Source organism: Cryptomeria japonica, chromosome 1, assembly GCF_030272615.1.
Source record: "Cryptomeria japonica chromosome 1, Sugi_1.0, whole genome shotgun sequence".
Taxonomy (NCBI): domain Eukaryota; kingdom Viridiplantae; phylum Streptophyta; class Pinopsida; order Cupressales; family Cupressaceae; genus Cryptomeria; species Cryptomeria japonica.
In genome coordinates this window covers 545,972,245-545,995,653 of record NC_081405.1, presented here as the reverse complement: position 1 = coordinate 545,995,653, position 23,409 = coordinate 545,972,245, and the positions used below count along the sequence as shown (strand labels likewise).

Here is a 23,409-nt window from a genome sequence, read left to right as displayed (position 1 = left end):
CTCATGTACGGAGTGAGAAGAGGTCTAAGTTGGAGAACAAGGTGCTAAAGGTGTTGGTACAACCAGAGTTCCGGGACTTGCCAAAACTCGCTAGGACTCGGTGAGTCCAGAGCCGGGTGACCTTGGGTGAGTCCTAGGGCTAGACTCGGGCTTGTTTGAGTCTTGGGTTTGTTCTAGTGAGTCCCAAGAGTCGTGGATTCGGCCTAGGTTCGGCAAGTCCCATTGCTTGGACTTGACTAGACTCAAAAAAAAAATATTATATCTCAAAAAATGACAAAAACAAACATTTTTTGACGTTTTTCTCTATTTGTTTTGGGTACATAGCCCCCAAAAGCCCACTTTTGGCCCATGGGGAAACGCAAGCGCATCCCTTCTATCATTGGGTTTTTCTCACATCTAACACCTTGTGTAGCTTATCATTGCTACCCCTAAAACCCATTAGCACCTCTACTCCCAAATCCCCACTAGTTAGTGGTACCTACCTTGGATGCCTTTGTAGGAGGGATGCAAACTCCTTTGAGCCATAGACTTCTAGTTATTGTTTGGATATATGTTTGGAACATTTGATGTCATGTATTTTATATTCCATGAGTATTGTATACATTTGACAATATTTATATATCTAAGTGTGCTATTTGCTTCAACTATAATTTGCATTTATAATTATGTGATCGATGTATACTTGTGTATGTGATCAAATTAGCATCTACTTGATGGCATTATTGTGTCTTTAAGGTTTATTTAGTAAAGGGTGCATGAGACAAGTTTTAAATCCTTGTGTATGTGATAATTATGTCATCGATGTATACTTGTGTATGTGATCAGATTAGCATCTACTTGATGATGTTATTGTGTCTTTAAGGTTTATTTAATAAAGGGTGCATGAAACAAGTTTTTAATTCCTTAAAAATCTATAAATTTCTTGGGTTTTCCACTTGCCGAGTTTGCATTGAGTTTTTTTTGCCGAGTCTCAAGTCCTGAGTTGGGTCATCCTCGTGGAGTCCAAGTCTTGTTTCTATGGGTACAACACCACCCATGGAGGTATGGTTTGGTAAAAAACCCACAATGAGGCATCTTAGAGTATTTGGTTGTGAAGCATATGTTCATGTATTGAGTGAGAAGAGGTTTGAGTTGGAGAACAAGGTGGTAAAATGCATCTTCATCAGCTATGGTGTTGGTGTGAAAGGGTACAATCTTTGGGATCCAGTGGTCAAGATTCTTAAAGAGATGAGACCTTTCTATTGTTGTATTGCAACAAGAGAATGTGGAGAAAAAGGAGGTAGTTCAAGTTCTACGTACTCCAATGATAGATGAACTACGTACTCTTGTTAGACTTGATGACGAGGAAAGCTCAAGAAGTTTTGAATATTCTGAAGAAGAACAACTTCAACCTCAACCGTTGAGGAGGTCTACTCGTGTTAAGAGAACTGAAAATGTTTGGTTATTCACTGTTGGAGTTTAGTTGCATTTTTTCTTTTATTGCTAACATTACAGAGGTTATGGGTATGGATGATGCAAATTGTTGTATGAAGCCATGGATAAAGAAATGGTTGCTTTGAAGAAAAATAATACTTGGGATCTAGTACCTTTGCCTAAAGGATGTAAACCTATTGGATTCAAAAAGAAATATGGTCCAAATTGTAGTGTTGAGAAGCATAAGGCACAATTGGTCGCAAAGGGTTATTCTCAGGAGGGAATTGATTATGGTGAAATACTTGCCTATGGTGAAGTTGACATCCATATGTTTTCTATTATCATTTGCAACAACTTATTTCTTAGAGATTGAGATGTGAAGATAGTGTAGGAAGAGATTTAAGAGCATTACATGGTTGATGGTAAAGAAAATTTGGTATGTAAGTTGAAGAAATCTCTATATGGTTTGAAACAATCTCCTACGACATGGAACCAAAAATATGACACCTATGTGTTGTCTTTGGGTTTTTTGAGATCTAAATCATTGTGTGTATTTTAAAACTGAAAATGGTTGCATTACTTATTATTGTATTGAACGGATATGATATATTGTCTTTTAGGAATGGTACTAGTATGCTTTCAGATTTGAAGTCTTAGTTGCCAACATAGTTTGAAATGAAAGATTTAGGTGCAAAAAGGCATATCTTGGGGATAAAATTAGAAGAGATAGAGCTAGTAAAAGCTTTGGTTAAGACAAAGCAACTATATGAACTTGGTCTTGGAGAGATTCAACATGTCAGCTTGCAAATCCTTGGTAGTTCATGGTAACAAAATTATTGGTTGAGAATTGCTCAAAATCTCCTATTGAGATGGACATGACCAAAGTACCATATGCGAGTGATATTGACAATTTAATGTATGCTAGAGTCTATACAAGGCTAGACATTACCCAAGGAGTGGGAATCCTAAGTCGGTTTAGGATGGGTACATTGGGATGCAATTAAGAGAGTGTTCAGGTACTTGTGAGAGATACTTCCAAATATTCCCTATGTTTTCGTGGTTATCCTATTGGACTTCGACATTCAGTTTGTTTTCGTGGATATGTGGATTCAAACTGGGCTATGTGTTTATGATGTTTGATGGTGCTATCAATTGGATGAGTAAATGGTAAGCTGTAGTCACTTTGTCCACTACATAAGCAAAGTACATGGAAGCTACTCATGCTTGTAAGGAAGCCATTTGGCCTAAGCATTTGTGTTCTCATATTGGTTTTGATGTAGGACAAATTACTATCTGTTGTAACAATCAAAGTGCCATTTGCTTAGTAAAGAGTCATACTTTCTGTCCCACAACAAAGATGGAAAGGTGAATTTGGAGATACTTTGGTGTTTGAGTTCTATTGAATGTTACAGATGCACTGAGAAAGCAAGTGAGTACAAAGAAGTTCAGATGGTGTTCTAGTTCTATCAGCCTTGGGGCCTTGAGCAGTTGATTGCAATTGACTCTTGATAGGTTTTTGACAAGTGGGAGAACGTTGGGATTAAGGTGTCTCAACCTTTGAGTCCTAGCATTGGTTATTTTATTTGGTGCATAATTGTTTATCTTAATGTATTAACTTTCTATCACTTTGAGGGACCTCTTGGTGAGTTGGCATCTTACATGGCAGGTGATGTGTATGGCATGATCCCTATCTTTTAGGAATTTGGTGCTCACCCATGAGGCCCTATATTTGAGGAGGCATAGGTTTCTATTCTGGCATTTGACGGATTATGGCAACTATTGTAACAACTTGTGTTAGTTGTTGTAGTTTTAATTGACAATTTCTATTACATGATTGAAGTGGAATTAGTCTTGCATGTTTTAGGCACCTAGCATGTGGGGATAAGAATCGTTTTGTTGGGAAAGTATGCTTCGCATGTGGATAAGATTAGTTTCTAATTAGAAAGTTGAGTTAGAATTTATGCATGTCATGGAGACTGATTTTCTGCATAAAGGAAAGTTTTGGACACCTTGCATGTTGAAGATTGTGATATCTGATTTAGTAGGTTAGCTTGGACAATTGAATGTTCTCTGTTCTGAAATTTCATGGAAGCATTGTTTGTGGAGGTGAGACATAGCAATCTTGGGTGCCCATTCTTGTGTTCTATATATAATTGTGCTTGTTTGGTAATGCAGGGTGATTTATTTTAGAGATCGTTATGGTGTTGAAATTATTCTAGAATCCTAATGTAGTGTATTTAGATGCCCGCTTGTGTAAAAAAATTTCTAGTCCTCTCCTTTTACATCCTCTTTGTGACAATGTTCATCACATATATTGTTTTCCATATGTAACAATTTGAATTGTATGAATATATAATTCTTATCTGTGATGGGTCCTTTTATTATAAATGATTATCATATACTAACCTAATTTGGCTTTCTGGTTGCAGAAACGAATGTTGGTTGACAGTGAAGATCAATTGGAGCATCTTCTTGCAATGGCTTTTGAGAATTACAAGTCACTAGAAGAATCATCACCATCAGGTTTAGCTGACATGTTTGGGCCGGCTACTGGTATTGCTGCACCTGCATTAGCACCCGCTGTGCAAGTATACACTCTTCTTCATGACATACTTTCCCCTGATGCACAAGCAACTTTGAGAAACTATATACAGGTGCTGTATAATCATTCATGTTTATGCATGCTTAATAATGACAAAAATCATAGAAGAGACATTTGTTTCAAAAATATCATTTCTATTTCTAATATCATCTTGTATTCTATGCAGTTCCTTATTGGCTTGGGTCTTAGTTTTACTATAATGACATTTTGCAGCAAGGGTCAAGGATGAATCTTTTTTTTTTTGAATGGCTAAGTTTATAATATTCTTTAAGGAACTTAACTCCAAATGTTATCAGTCTTGTTCTAACAATACAACAAAATTCAAAATGAACTTGTTAAGCAGGATTCACTCTTCTCTTATCTCCGAGACATTTAATGCACACATCTTGTTTGTTTACCTTTGAAAATATGCTTTTGGCTTAAGCAGTATTTATTTTAGATTCTATCAAAGGTAAATCTAGAATGGTATCAAATTGAATAACAAAACCCTAATTATACCTAAGAATTTCAAACTACATGTTTGATTTTCTCCTTTTTTCCTTTTTTTTCTTTTTTCTTTTCATTATTGTTTTGGCTTTGAATTGTAGGTAACCTTGAATTCTTTATTACAAATATAATTGAGCTCTTTCCTTTTTTCTTCATATAGTAGGTATGGAATGATTTTGACATAAATTTTACATGGTGTCTTTTCTTCAGGGTCCTTTTAATTCATTTGGACTTGATTTTTTTTCCCTCATTCAGAAGGAACATTTTTTGAGCCTTTGGCATCAGCTTTCAAATTTTGCTCTACAACTGTCCAATATGGTTGATCCATGTTAGGAAAAAATGCATTCTTGTGACATTCTGAAGGCAAGATGTGCCTTTCCTTGACAATGATTTTAATGATTTTTATCAATTTTATCACTAAAAAGTCTTGAAATCCAGTTTCTCTCCTTAACTGTCAGTTTTTAGTAATTCTCGAAGTAAGATAATTCCATTCTACTACAAGATTGTGTAAAGCTCAGTTTACTTGAGAGCTTATTTCTACAATACTAATAGTTTTGTACATTGATGTTTAAATTTGCCTTTCACAAAAATTTGCAATTCTTATATACAGCATGAACCTATTACAACTTATTAATGTACAATTGACTTTTGGCTTCAGAGAAAACAACACTAAGCCAGTCAAAGAGAATTTAGTTGGCTGACTGTTGACGTGTATTTTATACACAATCATACACAGAATAAAATACCAATAGGCATCTTATCCTCTCTTGAGAAAATAGTCTCTAACTGCTGAAGATTCGCGTAAAGGATCAGTTAGGTAGACTCCAAGGTTCTTTTAGTAGGGTCTCTACGTGTGGACAAGCTTCCAGCGGTATGATGTGATTTGCTGTTTCCTTCAAGGGGTCTTACGCATTCCGAAAGTTCAAGATTTGCTAAACTAAGGAAACTATTCAAAAAATAACAAAAGGAGTAGGGTTTGAAAGAGGTCTAATCTAGTCTAACCCTAAGAATGACTTCATGTAGACAAGACTTGGCAAGATTCAACCAACTTCAATTTTGCCATAAGATAACAACTCAATTGAAATTGATGCGATCTTCTAAGGTAACAAAATGATATTCAATGCATCAAAGATCAAAGACACTACCACGAAGGTACATATCCAAGATACAATAATGATTGAAGGTTAAGGGACTCAAAGTATTCTCCAGTCGACCACACAAGGCGTTCCTACAATCAGCAAGAAGCTAGTGGTTTGGATTACGAATCCTACCAAAGATCAAGTCTCACACTATGTCCTTCAAATTAACAAGCTACTTTGATTGAGCACAATTCAAGTAAATCAAACAACCATGAAGATAACTCAAGAAATTTGCAACAAAACACCATAACTTCAATATTTCATTGATTTCCAAGTCATCATATACAACAATTGCTTGAATTCCTCTCTTCAAAACTCAATCTTGCTACAAAATAAAATTGCTTCTAGCTCTAATCTCTCTTCTCTATTACATCAACTATTGACTATTACACTATTATCAAATGAAATGAAAAATGGGGGTATAAATAGCATCCCCAATTACAATGAAAGGTCCAGATTGAAAGTAGATCAACGGTCAAGATCATGACACCTAAACCCTAATTAGGGTTTGTTACAAATGGCCTCCTTTTTACTGAACAATATTAAATGCATAGCCAAATATTAAATTTGGCACAAAAACCTAGGAGACATAAACCAATGACGAATAAGATGCCATGTCATCTATAACAACCTTTCATCTAGAACCTTATTCCCTTTCCAATGTTCTTTCTTGGCATATGCAATGAATCTTGATACGATTCCTTCGATTTCTGTGATTGGAATCTCGGGAAGATTCTTCATACTCTCTTCCAAGTGGATGACTTGATCAAATGCATCTAGGAGAACTGCGTCCCATGAAGCTTCAAGTTCTTTCGTTCTTTCAATCAGGAGCATGGTGGCAAACATCTGATCATATTGCTCATCTGTAACATTTGCGTCCTTGCAAAAGATGATCTTGATTCTATCCTCTAGTTCCTGCATATCCACATCTGTCTCGACCTCGATCCTTCTGCCAAGAATGGTACAAAGTACCTCAAATACTCTGTCCTGGATCGGATTGATCACCTCCTCAACTTGGCCACATCTAGTACTGATGTCTTCAAAGAAAACATTCTTCATATGGAGTAAGGTTGACCAATGAAACAAACTGTGAGATTCTCCATCCAAGATCTTCTCTTGTGCTAAGACCTTCCTTGATGTGTGTCTAATAACTTTCAAGACAGGAATGATAACATCCTTGGTATGGGCGAATGCAGCTACTGTTATCATCAAATTGTGGATCATCTCAAGAACTTGGATAGCTTGATGAATAATCTTCATCATCCTTGTTGCAAATTCTATAGCCACTGTATGAGATCTATCCATCCAATTACTTGTACGTTGGACCATGTTCCTGAATCTCTCTGCCTCATTGATTGACTGAAGTGGAAGTGCTTGCACTGGTGATCTAGCTGGATCCTGACGTCCCAAAGGTTCATTGATGTGACTGAAATATGTCCTCCATGCACCGACCTCTCTCTCAAGCTTTCTATTCTTCTCCATTTCTTCTCTAAGCTTGTCTTTCAATGCTTCAAATGAATCGGTAGCATCATCTAAAGTCTGCTCTGTTGTGGATGGTCCTAACTCAAAAGTCTGTATATCATATTCTTCTGCTAGGATCTCACCTTCATATTTGTCTGCTGCCGGTGTAGCTATCTGCAATTTCCTGGATCCAGTCTCATCTCGAATCATCTTGGACATCTTGGTAGCCTTTCTCTTCTCTGTTACTTCGTGTGAACGTCCAACAAGGCTCTCTAAATCAATTGCATTGTCCTCGTCCTCTACTACGATCACCTTGGTTAATCTTTCCTTCAACCAATCTGGGATAATCGATCTTGTTTCTTGAACTTGAATCTCTTTATGCACTATTTCTTCTTGTCTGGGAGGAGATGATATTTCATTGTCTTCTTTGTCTTCATCTAACTCATAGTCTTGGAGAGATCCATCTGGTGACCCATGCTGTGCCTGTCCTTCCTCCTGCCTATCATTCTGTACCATCGACTCCATGGATTCTTCTACTTGAATTGTTCTCTTCTCAGGTCTAGAAGAAGTATCGGATGATCGATCTCTGTTAGCCTCTTGTTTCTTCTTGGAAGATTCTCTCTTTCCAGGTCTCTCTTTCCTCTTCGAACCTCTTGAATGGAGATTGCCCTCACTGGCACATCGAAGGTTTCCTTCACCTGAATTTCTAGGATTAGGATTGCCTTCACTCACACTAGCTCCACCTTCGGCAGGTTTCTCTTCCAAAGTGAAAGTCATGGCTATGCCTTGTTCTCTCAATTTCTGATGTTGAATGTCAACCCATCTGCGAGTACAAGACAAGACCGGTGCCATCAAAGTATCTAAATCCACGACCTCGGGCTCATTCCAATCTAACCTTATTGTTTTGCTTTCTCGATCATAGGAAGACTGGATATGTCTGCCACTGTCCTGAGCTTGGTCGGCCACTCTGTAAATCCTGCATTTCCTGATGAAATCCAAAGGCAATCTAGAATGCATTTTTCGTTTCACTTCAAGATCATCTAAGAGATTCATCATAAAATCTTCAACCTGATACTCATGTCTAAACTTCCTGCCGACTGTCTCCTCTAAATGTCCATGTGGATCAAAGCTTTCTCTCAAAGCAAAAGATGAAAAAGAATACAAGGCTAACTCCTTCTCTGCGTCATCCATAGCTAAAGCATTAGGACATACCTCAACTGAATTACCCAAAATGATAGGTACTGGAACTCCATTCTGATGTCTGTGTCTGAATGCCTTCACATATGCTGCCAACTGCCTTGTTACTTCAAGTAACACAATTCTGTCTGTCGGATATCTCGGCAACATGTATGGAGGTAAAGGACATCCATGCACTCTAATATAAGTGAACTTCGGAAACTGAATGAACCAAGCACCGTACCTCTTTATGAATTCCTGGGCATCCTGAGATAACCTGTTGTGAATTCCACCTTGCAACGTCCTTGTGATGTTCATCGCGAAAGTATCATTAACCAACTTGTAGTTGCTCCCTGGCGGATGATGCAAGTAGGCATAGGAATCACAAGCTCTGACCTCGCCGGGTCCTCTTCCAATCACTCCTCTGTGAGGTAGTCCTGCGTATTCAACACTCCTGATCAAGGCATAGATGACGTAAGAACTCATGTGGAAGGACTTAGTAGCCTTGAGTCTCCTCAACTGTACGTCCAAGCAATGGCTAATCATCCTAGCCCAATGTATCGTACCTTTTCCCTGAACGATCACCTGGATGAAGTAAAACATCCACTTCTCAAAATAGAAGGCATGAGGGGCTCCTGTAACTCGGTTGAGCATGGTAATTAAATCTCTGTACTCCTCCTGGAAATCAATCCTGTGCGGTGTGTTCGGGACCTTGCTCAGACGGGGAGGGCTCTTAAGTAGCCAGTTCTTATTGATAATGCTTAGACAAGCATCTGGATCATCTTCGTACATTGATCTGGCTCCTTCTATGCTCTTGTATATCATGTCCCTGTGCTCTGGAAGATGGAAAGCTTCACTTATAGCTTCCTTTGAAAGGTACGCCAAAGTGTTTCCCTCTTTGGACACGATCGTTCTGGACTGTGGATCATAGTGACGAGCACATTCGATCATCAACTCATGGCATTGAACAGCTGGAGGAAAGCCGGCCGCCTTAATGATGCCACTCTCGATTATTCTCCGGGCGATAGGTGATGGCTTGCCAATGTAAGGGACCTCTCGAAACTTCTTCGTGCTAAAGTTACCCAAGTTTGTATCTCCAATGTTGCTCCACTTCGACACGATCTTGGTCTCCACTTCTTCGGTCTTCTGATCTTCTTTCATGAGAGCTGAGCGACTGGTGGATGCTCCCGCCTTCGGGGTCACCATACCTACACAACATTTCATAATGAGAACTAGATTTTGCAATAAATAACATAGATTAGAGGATAAATTTTAGGAAACTTCATGATAAGTCTTTGAGTTATCATTTCCTAAAATGAAACGATTGAGCTAGGAATTCAAAATTTCAAAAAATTCAAAATTTAAAATATGACGATGAATAAATAAAACAATAAAATCAAATCGCCATACCTCAATAGAGAGCTAACTCTAGAATGCAAAAAGGACAAAATCGCCTAGGCAAAAAGATCGAAAATAGCCTTCAATGTAATCGCCTTAGCAAAATAGCAATTCGCCACCTTTTGAGTTGCCTTTGACGTGATCTTCAAAATTCGTTCAAATGGATCTTCAAGTTCGCACAAATAAATCTCCAAGTCTCGCACCACCTTTGGATGATGTTAGCGTCACCTTGGATGATAGTTCGCACCACCTTTCTTGGAATGAAATTCACACTTCTCCAAACACAATTCGCACTTTCTTCCTCCAATCGCATGTGTGAGATGATAAATAATATTGTGAAAATGAAGATTTCACCTCTCCCTTTATAGCGCTCACCTCACCATTCACCCCCAAGGCCGACTTGGTAAAAATAAGGCAATTTTAAACGATTTTTTAATAAAATAACAAGGCCGACCTTTAAAATACCAAGCGCTCCAATCGATTTTTTTATTAATTAATTAATTATTAAATGCCTTTTATTTTTAATTAATAAACTCGATTTTTTTTAAGGCAAAATAATTAATAAATATTAAGCGCAATATTTAAATACTAATTAATTGAGTTTTTGAATTTATCAAACTTTAGCATTTAAAATGAATTCAAAGATGTTTATTTAGCGCCAAAATTTTGAAAATGGTAGATACGTACCTCATCGCCCTGGTCCCTTGGAGAGGGACAGGAGCGATCCACTATTTTGGTCATGATTCTTGCGTTTTTGTCGTCCAAAGTCTTCATCTCCGCGTTCAAATCAACCACTTTGTCGGGTCCTTCGAGTTTGATTGTCTTGCCTGTGTGAACAAATGCCTTTATAACCATTATCGCCCTGGTCCCTTGGAGAGGGACAGGAGCGATCTTCATGTTTTCACGTTGATCTTGCATCTTCAAACTCCAATTTTCATCATAAGGCAAATAATAACATCGCTTGTTCATTCCATGCTCGTCCCACTTGCTTTTCACAAGACATTTTGATGTTTAAAGGATCATCGCCCTTGTCCCTTGGAGAGGGACAGGAGCGATCCTTGTCTTTTCTCCATTTTAAGCTCAAATTGGTAATATTTAACGTCCATTTCCCTTTGCATCGCCTTCCAAATGATGTCTAAAACCATGTGCGACTTTATCTTAATGTGATCTTCAAAGGATATCATGTGTTTTGGCAAATATCGCCCTGGTCCCTTGGAGAGGGACAGGAGCGATCTCCATGTCCTGGCTCAAATTTGTAAACATTTGATCTTCGTTCTTCGTTCATTGTCTTCCAAAGGACGTCCTTAACTTCGCCAATCCTTGCATTGTCTTGATTTTGAAGGAGCATGAGTGTTTTTAATGAAATCGCTTTGGTCCTTGTCCAAAGGACAGGAGCGATATAGGCTCTATAGCTCATTTGATAATATTTTAACGTTCAACCCTTTGGTATATCTCCTTCAAAAGACGCCTTGAATCTTTTACAACCTTGTAAAAGTTTGCCTTAACGTGATTTTTGCATGAATTAGTCAATACATTCAATATCGCTCTGGTCCCTTCCTGAGGGACAGGAGCGAAATTCAAGGTTTTGAGTTTGTTCTCATGTTCTTCAACTTGCCATTACCTTCAATGCGTGAAATGACATCCCTTGATTCCCCTTGGTCGCTTGAAACTTGCTTAACTTTTGAAATCTATGCCTTTATGGAAATATCGCTCTGGTCCCTCCCTGAGGGACAAGAGCGAACTGGGGGTCTTAGTGTAATTCCTTCAACGTTGGCAATTCTGGATACTTCATGCTTGATGAAGATGCCTTAAGACGTTCTTGCCACCTTGTTCTTCATCTTGAAATGTCTTGAATTTGGAGGAACGGTTTTGAACTTGAAGAAAAGGCAACAAACTCATTGTATCGCCCTGGTCCCTTGGAGAGGAACAGGAGCGATCCTGCTCTTGTGGGCTTCATTTTACTTCGTCATCTTCAAAACTTATATTCAACGGATTCGTAATGTACCCCTTTATTCATCCATGCCTTGAGATCGATTGTAACTTGGCAAGAAAAATCATCTATAACAAAAATCGCTCTGGTCCCTTCCTGAGGGACAGGAGCGAACTTAAGCATTTAGGGTCCTTGTTGATGTTTCATGATCTTCAATTTATCTTCAATGAGTTCATTTCACCTCTGTCCTTGCCTTCAAACATAAACTTGACTTGATCTTCGCCTGAATCTCGCCTTATGAAGAACATCGCTCTGGTCCCTTGGAGAGGGACGGGAGCTACAAAGTATTTCGCCCTGGTCCTTTCCTGAGGGACAGGAGCGATTTTAGCATTCTGGGTCATTCTCCTTCATGTTTGCACTTCAAGTTATATTCATTTGATAAAACATATCTCCTTGGACCTCTTCAAATCGTCAAGTCATTAAAAATCCTGCAAGGACAGAGCAAAATTTGATTTGTAGCTCCGGTCCTTCACTAAGGTACAGGAGCGAACTTGCTCCTACAGGCCAAAATAACATGATTTTATACATTTTATCACTTCACAAGGCGAAAACAAATCATTCTCAATGTCCGGGATCAAAAATCAAAGAACTCAAAATTTGGTCAAAATTGGTCAATTGGTCAAAATTCACATTTCATCTTCAACACTTAGACAAATTTAAGCTCTGCACTAAAAAATTCCAATTTGAAATAGACCATTCTGGCGAATTCATTGCATTCAAAATTTGCATCCTTCGAAAGGAAGCTCAAAAGCTCTCAAAAACTGACCGGATTCTGGCCTGAAAAGACGGCAATTAAAACCCTAAGGCTTGACTCTAAATCCAGACAATTGACTGACTAACAAAATCCTAAAAGCGAAACGAAAAGCGAGCGAAAAACGAGCAAAAAGAGGGGGTCCCCATTTGCAATGGGGCGATGTGTGAAATGGTCACAACACTGACACAAGCAAAACTGATTATTGAATTAGTGAGGCCTTAAAACAATGAAAATAGGAAAACATTGGAAGGGGAAAATGGAAAAAATTAGAAATGGTATTTTGGAAATAGGTGTACGAGTAGGTTGGGGGTCAAATGTATGTTTGAATTACAGTTAGATATCTTGATAAAACAGATGGGGACAGCAAAAACTGATCAACAACAGAAGCTATTGAAAAACATACACTGTAGAGGATCACTAACAATTAAGCAGAAAGATACTTAAAATCAAAGTTCCTAGACTCGGACTCAACTCGGACTCGGCAAGGCTGACTCGACTCGTGACTCGGCAAAATAAAAAACCCTTGAAATTTAGAGATTTTTAACGATTTAAAACTTGTTTCATGCACCCATTATTGAATAAAGCTTAAAGACACTATAACATCATCAAATAGAAGCTAATTTGATCACATACATAAACATACATCCATCACATGAGTATAAATGTAAATTGTAGCTGAAGGAAATAGAAAACATAGATATATAGAGTTATAAATGTTGTCAAATGTATATAAAATCCATGACATCAAATGTTCCCAAACATATATGTAAACTGTAAACAAAAATAAGTCTATGGCTCAGGCTTTAGCTCATCCTCCGCCTTAGCCTCAGAGTAGTCTGTCTGCCTCCTACAAAGGTGTCTAAGGTAGGTCTTGGATGACTGAGTAGCCATAGTCTCCACTTGTGAGGTGCCACAATGATCAACATCAATTGTGCCTGTGTCGGATCATGCTCTATCCTCCTCCTCTGCCATAGATACAGCCTCAGCCTCTCTGTCTGCCTGGTCAACCCACTCATGGTCCTCCTCAGTGAAGACAGGGATCGGTAGACTTAGTGATCCACTCAGACTCTGGATGGATCTCCGCTAGAGTGATCAGAGAGGAGTCAGTGTACAAAATCTGTCTGGTCCTAAGACGGAGGTTGTAATGAACAAAAACAAGATCATTCAACCTCTTCAAAGATAATCTATTGCGCCTCTTCGTGTGGATGTGCTCAAACACAATTTTTTGAAGGTTTGGGGTTGAGGGTCCAAACATTTGCCACCATCTATCTGAAATAATGAAAAGAAAAAAAAAACAATCTCATTTCCAACATTTGATCAGAGAGGAGTCAGTGTACAAAATCTGTCTGGTCCTAAGACGGAGGTTGTAATGAACAAAAACAAGATCATTCAACCTCTGCATAGATAATCTATTGCGCCTCTTCGTGTGGATGTGCTCAAACACAATTTTTTGAAGGTTTGGGGTTGAGGGTCCAAACATTTGCCACCATCTATCTGAAATAACGAAAAGAAAAAAAAATCAATCTCATTTTCAACTTTAAGGCTGGATTATAAAATCAAGAATCTTAAGTTTACATATATTTCTACCTGGTTGCAATTGTGTCCGAGCCTCTATGCACATGCTGCTTGCGAAGATTGCCCCTTCTTGATTATTATATTTATCCAGCTGGAGCGTTGTACTTGAGGATGTGCTATCAGTACACAACTTCTGTACCACTGTATACAGGCCACTAAGAACCTCCTCATCCACCTTGAAGTCATCACGGAATCGAAATGCCGGATTGAGGTAATAGGTTGCTGCATGGATGGGCTTGTGAAGCTGGTTCTGCCATCTCCTATCAAAGTTCCCAGACTCGGATTCAACTCGGACTCGGCAAGGCCGACTCGACTCGTGACTCGGCAAAATAAAAAAACCCTTGAAATTTAGAGATTTTTAACGATTTAAAACTTGTTTCATGCACCCATTATTGAATAAAGCTTAAAGACACTATAACATCATCAAATGGAAGCTAATTTGATCACATACATAAACATACATCCATCACATGAGTATAAATGTAAATTGTAGCTGAAGGAAATAGAAAACATAGATATATAGAGTTATAAATGTTGTCAAATGTATATAAAATCCATGACATCAAATGTTCCCAAACATATATGTAACTGTAAACAAAAATAAGTCTATGGCTCAGGCTTTAGCTCATCCTCCGCCTTAGCCTCAGAGTAGTCTATCTGCCTCCTACAAAGGTGTCTAAGGTAGGTCTTGGATGACTGAGTAGCCATAGTCTCCGCCTGTGAGGTGCCACAATGATCAACATCAGTTGTGCCTGTGCCGGATCATGCTCTATCCTCCTCCTTTGCCATAGACACAGCCTCAGCCTCTTTGTCTGCCTGGTCAACCCACTCATGGTCCTCCTCAGTGAAGACAGGGATCGGTAGACTCAATGATCCACTCAGACTCACTGAGTAGTCTGTTTGCCTCCTACAAAGGTGTCTAAGGTAGGTCTTGGATGACTGAGTAGCCATAGTCTCCGCCTGTGAGGTGCCACAATGATCAACATCAGTTGTGCCTGTGCCGGATCATGCTCTATCCTCCTCCTCTGCCATAGACACAGCCTCAGCCTCTCTGTTTGCCTGGTCAACCCACTCATGGTCCTCCTCAGTGAAGACAGGGGATCAGTAGACTCAGTGATCCACTCAGACTCTGGATCGATCTCCGCTAGAGTGATCAGAGAGGAGTCAGTGTACAAAATCTGTCTGGTCCTAAGACGAAGGTTGTAATGAACAAAAACAAGATCATTCAACCTCTGCACAGATAATCTATTGCGCCTCTTCATGTGGATGTGCTCAAACACAATTTTTTGAAGGTTTGGGGTTGAGGGTCCAAACATTTGCCACCATCTATCTGAAATAACGAAAAGAAAAAAAAAATCAATCTCATTTCCAACTTTAAGGCTAGATTATAAAATCAAGAATCTTAAGTTTACATATATTTCTACCTAGCTGCAATTGTGTCCGAGCCTCTATGCACATGCTGCTTGCGAAGATTGCCCCTTCTTGATTATTATATTTATCCAGCTGGAGGGTTGTACTTGAGGATGTGCTATCAGTACACAACTTCTGTACCACTGTATACAGGCCACTAAGAAGCTCCTCATCCACCTTGAAGTCATCACGGAATTGAAATGCCGGATTGAGGTAATAGGCTGCTGCATGGATGGGCTTGTAAAGCTGGTTCTGCCATCTCCTATCAATAATCTCCCAAATGGGGCCTTACTTATCCTCATCTCCTGCATATATGGATCTAGCAGCGCGAGTCCTGGAGCTCGAGCTCGGCAAGTTTTGCCATAACTTGCCTGACTTGCGAGTCAGGTGAGTTATGAGCAAAACTCACCGAGTTTGAGTCACGAGTTGTCAAAACTCATCGAGCTTGGCTCGACTCGCCAACTCGGCAAACTCGCTTGACTCACGGCGAGTTTTGATACTCTGCTTAAAATGTTGAAATTGTAAAGAAAAAACTACAACCCACCAAGAATAAGTGAAAAATTCCTGGTCAAAAACTGTAGGCAGACATATAGAGCCGTGTTGTCTAGTACAAAGAATTACAAATGAAGGAGAATTATCAAGAAAAATAAAAATGTTAAAGAAAGGATTATTTTGCACCAAGTATTTGAAAGCAGAACAAAGAAAGGATTAGAGCTTAGCAAGGTACATGTAGGCTGAGGGTCAAATTTCTGGTCAAAATGTGGGCAGACACGTAGAGGCACGTTGTCTAATGCCAAAGATTACAAATGAAGGAGAAAGATTTAAAAAAAACAGTAATTAAGGGATTATGTTGCACAAGAGCCAGGAATAGAAAATGTGAAACAATAAGGAAATGGGGTTTGAAATATTAATGGCTAGGGTCCAATTTCTGGTGGAAAATTGCTTGTGTAAAAAACACTATAATAAGCTGAAATAAAAAAGGGTCTTCTGCTAAAACCCTGTGAGACTGGATATGTCATAACAAATGATGGAATTCCACAGACGTTAATAAACCTCTTGAATCAGATGGGATTTTTTATCATTTTTCAAGGTAATTGAAAACCTAAGCACTGTTTGGATTTCTCATGCAAATGCTTATGATGGTGGTTCCCATATACACTCTCTGGTAAATATAATTGGTTCCAAGCAAACAATACATAAATAGCTTATGAGATATTCATTTATATGGAAAACAATATTGATAATATGAATCCATTAAGGGCTTATGTAGAATCCTTTATCCTGAAGAACTATTTGCCCTGCAATTAGATAGATAACAATTGAATTCAGGTTTTAGCATTGAACATGAGGTACCTAAAGTAGAATTTGTCTCACAACGATAGGCAAAAAAACCACAGTATTCAGTCCAAGTCTTTGAACCTAACATTTTATGTACATAAGATTAAATATGGGTAGGGTCCAATTTCTGGTGGAAAATTTTGTAAAAGCCCTGCGGGACTAGAGATGTCAATAGAAAATGTTGGAATAAGCCATGGTTTTATAACATTTGTCAAGCTAGTTGGAAACCCCAATAGTGTTTGATTCCCCAAGAAAATGCTTTTGATGGGGTTTCCTAGTCCAGGTTTTATTTCTGTGAAAGAAAATTGATTCCAAGCAAACATGAATAGCTTTTGGGATTCATAGAGGAAATATCATTGAATTATATGGATCCAGTCAAATCAATACAAAGAACTTCCAGAACTATTCTTCTTGAGAAGAGACATATTTATTGAAATCAGGCTTTGTCATTGTTCACAATATACTGCTACAGAAGCTGTCTGACAGTTACATGCAAAAGTAGGAAAAAAAGTGTGAAGCACCCAAGAGAGGGCTGATCATCATTTACTGGCACCCTGGGACTCATGACTGCCTCCAAAAGAAATGACGAAAATTGCTCCTCAGTATTATAAGTCCAAGTCTTTAACTTGACTCTAGATTTAATATACATAAACTGCCTTTGGTTTCATAAGATCGACAGATATGGATGTTGGCATGTCTGGTCAGATATAGCATGATAACTATAGCAAACATGAGGAATAGGTTCTGGGGTTCATAGAGGAAATATCATTAAATAATATGGATACAGAGAGGGATTATGTAGAATCCATAACCAGTCTAATAGAAACTTCTGAAATTATTCATCCTCAAAGAAAGAAATATTCACTGACTTCACGCTTTATCATTGATGATGATGTACTTGCAATAGAATCTATCTGACAGTGATAGGCAGAAAAACTAGGAAGGTCTGAAGATGCCTGCAAGAGGTTCCATGCTCAAGCAGTCGTCATTTACAGGCATCCTTGTGCTCATGACAGCCTCCGTAGATATAAAAAAAATGCTGCAATTATTTATTCCTCAGTAGTAAGGGTCATCTCTTATATGCATAAGCTTAACTTGTCTTTGGTTTCTCAAGATCAAGATAGTTATGGATGTTGGCATGGTGTCTGGTTGGATATTTAAAGGATATGGGCATAAAATAAAATATTGCTTCAGGGGTTTGAAAAAATATAAATGACATGATTGTATAAATGATCCTTGAATTGCATGATTATTCTGAATATTGTCTGAGGATGAATCTGCTTCAATCATTGCAGATTTTCTAGCAATACACAAATTTTAGCTATGGTCAGATTTGAATTGACTCTTCTGAATTATATTGATGAGGACATTGTTGTTTAATTATTTTCTAACATCATATTCAATAGAATCACCACTGTTGTCTAATTATGCTCTATGCACAAGATATCAAAGGTGCTCTACTTCACTTTTCTTTTGATGTTGATACTCTTTGCATTGCATAATGCAGTGAATTGTTATCTACTACTTTTTTATACTTGTGACCTTGTTTCTTATTTTCTTTTAAGGGAGTCTGGGATCATTCTTTCAAATAAGCTTAAAAAGTCATTCTTGTGGTTTATATTTACAGATGGCTGCAAGAAAAAGATGCAAGCGGCACATGGCAGAAACTGATGAATTTTTAACGAGCAACAATGATGGATTTTTGATGGATTCCTTAACTACATCTACAGCTTACCTGAAAATGAAGGCACTCTGCATGCACATTAGAGATGAAGTGCACACTGATATTGCAATCCACAATAAACACATTCTACCAAGGTATTCATCAGGGTTAAAGCAAGTGAACCCTCAAATTTATGTACTGCTTGTGTGTGGAAGATTATACTTTTTCAATTGTACAAGAACAATCAGATCAAGATAATGTCAGGAAACCTGTTGAAAACTATGGTAAAGGCTTTAAATTTTACAAAAAATGGGATATGATGGCAAGGGTCCCATTGGCTCCCAAAAGCAGAGCATTGTAGAACTCCTCCTACCTGAATTAGTACCTAAGAAGCAACAAACAAAAGGATTGGGATTTGATACTAAACGTCCTAAACTGATTGCAGCACTTGAAATAAAAACATGCTAACAAAAATCTGTGCTGTTTTGAAGAATCCTCTTGTAATTTTAAGATGAGAGGTTTTGTCTAGGTGGTCCATAATATTTTTTAGCTTTAATTTTTCTGAGGTCCTGCATGACATATATGTGCCTTTATGTTTTTTCAGTTGTATTGATCTCCCAAACATAACTGCTGGTGTATACAATTTGGAGCTGTGCAATAGACTACGGGCATTTCTTGTTGCTTGCCCTCCGTCTAGCCCTTCAACACCTGTGATAGAGCTGCTAATTGCAACCGCCGATTTCCAAAGGGATCTGGCATCCTGGAATATTTGGTACTTTCACTTTAAAGAGAAAGTTATCTATATTATTGAATGATAAATGTGTCTGTTTCTTTTCTAGAATTAATGATCTAATACTGAATTCTTATTGCAGTCCTATAAAGGGAGGCGTGGATTCAAAAGAATTGTTTCATTTGTATATTGTTCTTTGGATTCAGGACAAGCGGCTTTATCTGCTTGATTTCTGCAAGCTTGAAAAAGTGAGTTGCTCATTGATAATGTGTGCTTGTTTGGATTTCACTTTGAGCACAAAGGTGTATTTAGTGACTTTAGGTAGCCTTTAATAGGCAGTAGATCTCAATGTAGCACTTTCTTGTGACTTTATAAATGTTAGTTTCATAAGTATTCATATTAGATTTGTTAATTATTTACTTTTTAATCTGATTTGTCAAATTCTGGATTCACTAGTTCCAGTCTGCATAAAATGGTCCTTGGATTTGAAGAAGAAATTCCAATGGCATAGTATGTGTCTGGTACCGCTAACATTGATTATATATCATTTCATTCTAGGTTCGTTTGATAGAAACTCAAACAATGACACAGCACTCAACATCACCATTTGTTGAGGAAATGTATGAGCGCATCAAAGATACTTTGAATGAATATGAAGCAATTATAAACCGCTGGCCTGAATACTCCATTGATTTGGAAAATGTATGTGGTAGACATTTTTGTCTTAGATGTTTAGTATTTCAGCATGTAGCAGAACAAAATGTACTTTTTGTTTTTTTGTAGATCTTGTCATTGCTTTTAATTTTAATTTTCAAAGTCACCCATTTGGAAGTGTATTAATTCAAGATATTTGTTGATTTTAAGGCCATAACAACTGTAGAGAGAGCAGTAATGAGAGCATTGGAGAAACAGTATAGTGAGGTCCTGACTCCATTAAAAGCTGGCATAATACCAAAAAAATTTGGTCTACAGTACATGCAAAAGTTAGCAAGACGTAATTCAGTATGCCTCTACAGTGTTCCCAGTCATGTAAGTTCTTTTCTCTTTTATATTTTTTGTGCTTTGGGTGTTGATCATGTATATACTTGCCAGTGTCACTGAGTTCTTGAAAGAATTTGTAGATCTGCATGGCTTAAATATTTGTTCGTTGATGTGCAGTTGGGTTTATTCTTAAACACCATTAAGAGAATCCTTGATGCACTGCATCCTAAAGTCGAGATTCAACTCAGGTCCTGGGCATCATGTGTGCTTACACCTGTTGCTGGAGATAAGAAACTGGTGTTTGGAGAGCAACTGAATGGCATCACTGTAATGTTGAGAACTAAATACAAAACATTCTTGCAAGCAATTGTGGAGAGACTTGCAGATAATGTATGTGCCAACTTTTGCCATGATCAATTAATTTTTTTTCCTTTCAATCTTAATCCTGCTGCTTTATATGTCTATATTTAATTTTCCATAATTCTATGACACCAAAAGAACTTCAAAAACTGAGGATGTTTGTTACATTTATATTTAGATATTGATCTGCCTGAATATGCTTTATGAGTTTTTCTTTTGATGTAGAGAAACTGCATTGCTGCAGTATTGCCTGAAATGATTGTCTGTCTGCAGAGTAGATATGATCCCAACCACCTTGTTTTTTCTTGGGATGGATCATTACAGTGAGTCATGTTGACTTTGATTTAGCTTATTGGATTTGGCCTGTTGATGAATCACGATGGATCATACTGATCTTTATCTGATTGCAATTTATTTTAATAAATGCCACTGCTAATGGTTTGTGTTCATCTTTCATTTGGCTGCTATGTGTTGATTTGGCTAATTGTTTTTTGTGCAATTCCCACCTTGTTCTTTATTAGACTGGTCACTGAACCATCGCAATGGTGCTTGTGTATTTCCCATAATGGCTGATATTGATTTTGATCTAGTTCCCACCTTATGCTTAATAATGCTGAAATATCATGATGGCTCAGTCATATCGCATTTCAATGATAGCCACTGTGCTAATCGTTTGTTTTCATCTTGATTTGGCTGACATGTGATGATGTTTCTAAATGTGTTGATTTTCATTTGGCTGACATAATTCTCTCTGTGTTGATTTGGTAGATTGTTTGTGTATAGTGTATACAATGATTTTGTGATTTGTGTTCATCTTGATATGGCTGGCATGTGATGATCTTTCTCTCTGTATTGACTTGGTTGATTGTTTATGTGTGATGCCACTGTGCTAGTGGTTTGTGTTCATTTTGATTTGGCTGAGGTGTGGGGATTTTTCTACATGTGTTGATTTGGTTGATGGTGTGTGATATTTCCATCTTATTCTCTATTAGGTTGAAGTATCACAATAGCTCTTCTGACAATGTTATAATAATTACAGCTGTGTTAGTGGTTTACGTTCATCTTGATTTAGCTGAAATGTGTTTGATCCTTCTATGTTGCTTGGGCTGACTTTAAGGATTTTAACAAACTTTTACAAAATACAGACGCATGTGCAACGCACAACAAAACTGAAGAGAATTCTTCAGGACACAAAGGAGGCAGGTGGAGAAAATGAGATTCGAGAAAGAATGCAGCTTCTCAATTCTCAGCTCATTGAAACTATTTGCCAGCTCCATTATATGTTTGACAGCCGGATTTTTGTAGCTATTTGTCGGGGCTTTTGGGACCGCATGGGACAGGTCACTCTCTAACTTAATGATCAACTCATACCCATTTGTAACTAAACTAACTTCTTCATGTTTTATGTAGCAGGATGTGCTCTATTTCTTGGAAAACAGGAAAGAAAATAGATCTTGGTATAAAGGTTCTTGCTTTGCCTTGGGGGTAAGAATTTAATTGATTTATTTGCTTTTGTGCTTTATTTCTATTTATGTGGAAGAGGGAGTTCTTTGCATGCATGGATATGTTAGAAAATATTTTTCGGGGGTCCTGTTATTCTATAACAGGCAGATGGAACCGACAATGCAGTGAATTTTGTGGTGTCATTTTTTTCAGATTCTAGATGATACCTTTGCATCTCAGATGCAGAGATTGCAAGGAAATGCTTTGCAAGAGAAGGATCTGGATCCACCGCGCTCTATAATGGAGGCACGCTCTATGCTATGTAGGGAGACACCCCATGGTGCAGATTCATCAAATTATTATTACCTCTAGGAATTCATCAAATTGAGATGACTCATAGATATCTAACATGTTCTATTTCTGCCTATGTGCCTGCATCAATTCATTTGTCTCAAGAAAATAAAAAGGGATTCTTTCAGCTGTTTAGGAGAATCATCAAAGAAAGCTCAGAAGCTTGTTATGTATATAATTCTTTCATTCTTGGAAGGTCTGGCCCATGAACAACAGCAGAAGATATCTTTATTGTTTCAAGATCAGTCATTCGTTTGTATTTTGTTCTGCACTACCTATTCCTTGAATTAAGGAGCAGGTAGCATGGTTTCTCAATCATATATTCTATTTGTCTATTCAAGTATTTTCAAGGAAATAAGAGGGAAGATTTTTAGGTGTTGAAAAGCTGTATCAGTCACTATAAAAAGCAGAGAACCCAGAAGCTTGTGTTCTGATGCCAAATCTCCATTAATTGGCCAGAGATTGGCCTTTTTCATATTTGTTACATAGCTCAATAATTATTTGAACTAGTAACTTCTTTAGAGGTGGTTTGGTGTAGAACATTAGCAGAAGATCAAGTCATTCATTAATCTTTTAATCTTATGTCTATACCAGTAGGTAGCATGGTTGGTTAACCAGTGTATTCTTATAATCTATTGCCAGTAGTTTCTTGAAATGTTAATATTTTGTTTTGTTCATGCCTTTAATTTTCCAGGTTGCCTTTAATTTTCCAGGCTGAGATTGTCAATAACAACTTGCATTTTGGCTTTTGTAGTCGAGCAACAACACAACAGAAAGTATATATTGTGTTACATTAAATATCCAGCAAAAAGACATTTACATTATTCAACCAAGCTCAAGGAAGAATATAAAGTGGCCCAAAGTGTCACTTTGAATTTTTGGATGAGATGGGACAAAGAGTATATATATATCCTCCCATCTCCCCCTCTCTCTACATCTCTCTATATCCTCACATAAAGCTAGATGGAGGGAGCTTTAAGGCTGCCTTGAGATGGTCTCGATATCAAACAAGTTTGGGGTGACTACTAGTGATGACCCCTATTCTCGTGATGAGTTCCATATTGAGGCCGTTTTGAGACGGCTGAAGAGCTCTCACATAGGAATCGGGGTGTGCGGACGACGTTGTGGTGGTGAATATA

At 37.9% G+C, this 23,409-nt stretch overlaps 1 protein-coding gene across 2 annotated transcripts in view; it reads left to right on the top strand.

The window, feature by feature from the left end:
- LOC131044935 (uncharacterized) overlaps window positions 1-22,791 on the top strand; it is a 67,428-nt gene extending 44,637 nt beyond the window's left edge. For both annotated transcript variants that reach the window (XM_057978415.2, XM_057978416.2), the window contains 10 exons: window positions 3,843-4,067; window positions 18,370-18,560; window positions 19,010-19,177; window positions 19,278-19,383; window positions 19,694-19,837; window positions 20,000-20,164; window positions 20,294-20,506; window positions 21,622-21,816; window positions 21,890-21,961; window positions 22,133-22,791. In XM_057978415.2, the coding sequence (XP_057834398.2) occupies window positions 3,843-4,067; window positions 18,370-18,560; window positions 19,010-19,177; window positions 19,278-19,383; window positions 19,694-19,837; window positions 20,000-20,164; window positions 20,294-20,506; window positions 21,622-21,816; window positions 21,890-21,961; window positions 22,133-22,291 (1,638 nt within the window). In that variant the 3' untranslated portion in view covers window positions 22,292-22,791. The remainder of the gene's footprint in view (window positions 1-3,842; window positions 4,068-18,369; window positions 18,561-19,009; window positions 19,178-19,277; window positions 19,384-19,693; window positions 19,838-19,999; window positions 20,165-20,293; window positions 20,507-21,621; window positions 21,817-21,889; window positions 21,962-22,132) is intronic.
- The last annotated feature ends 618 nt before the right edge of the window (window positions 22,792-23,409 follow it).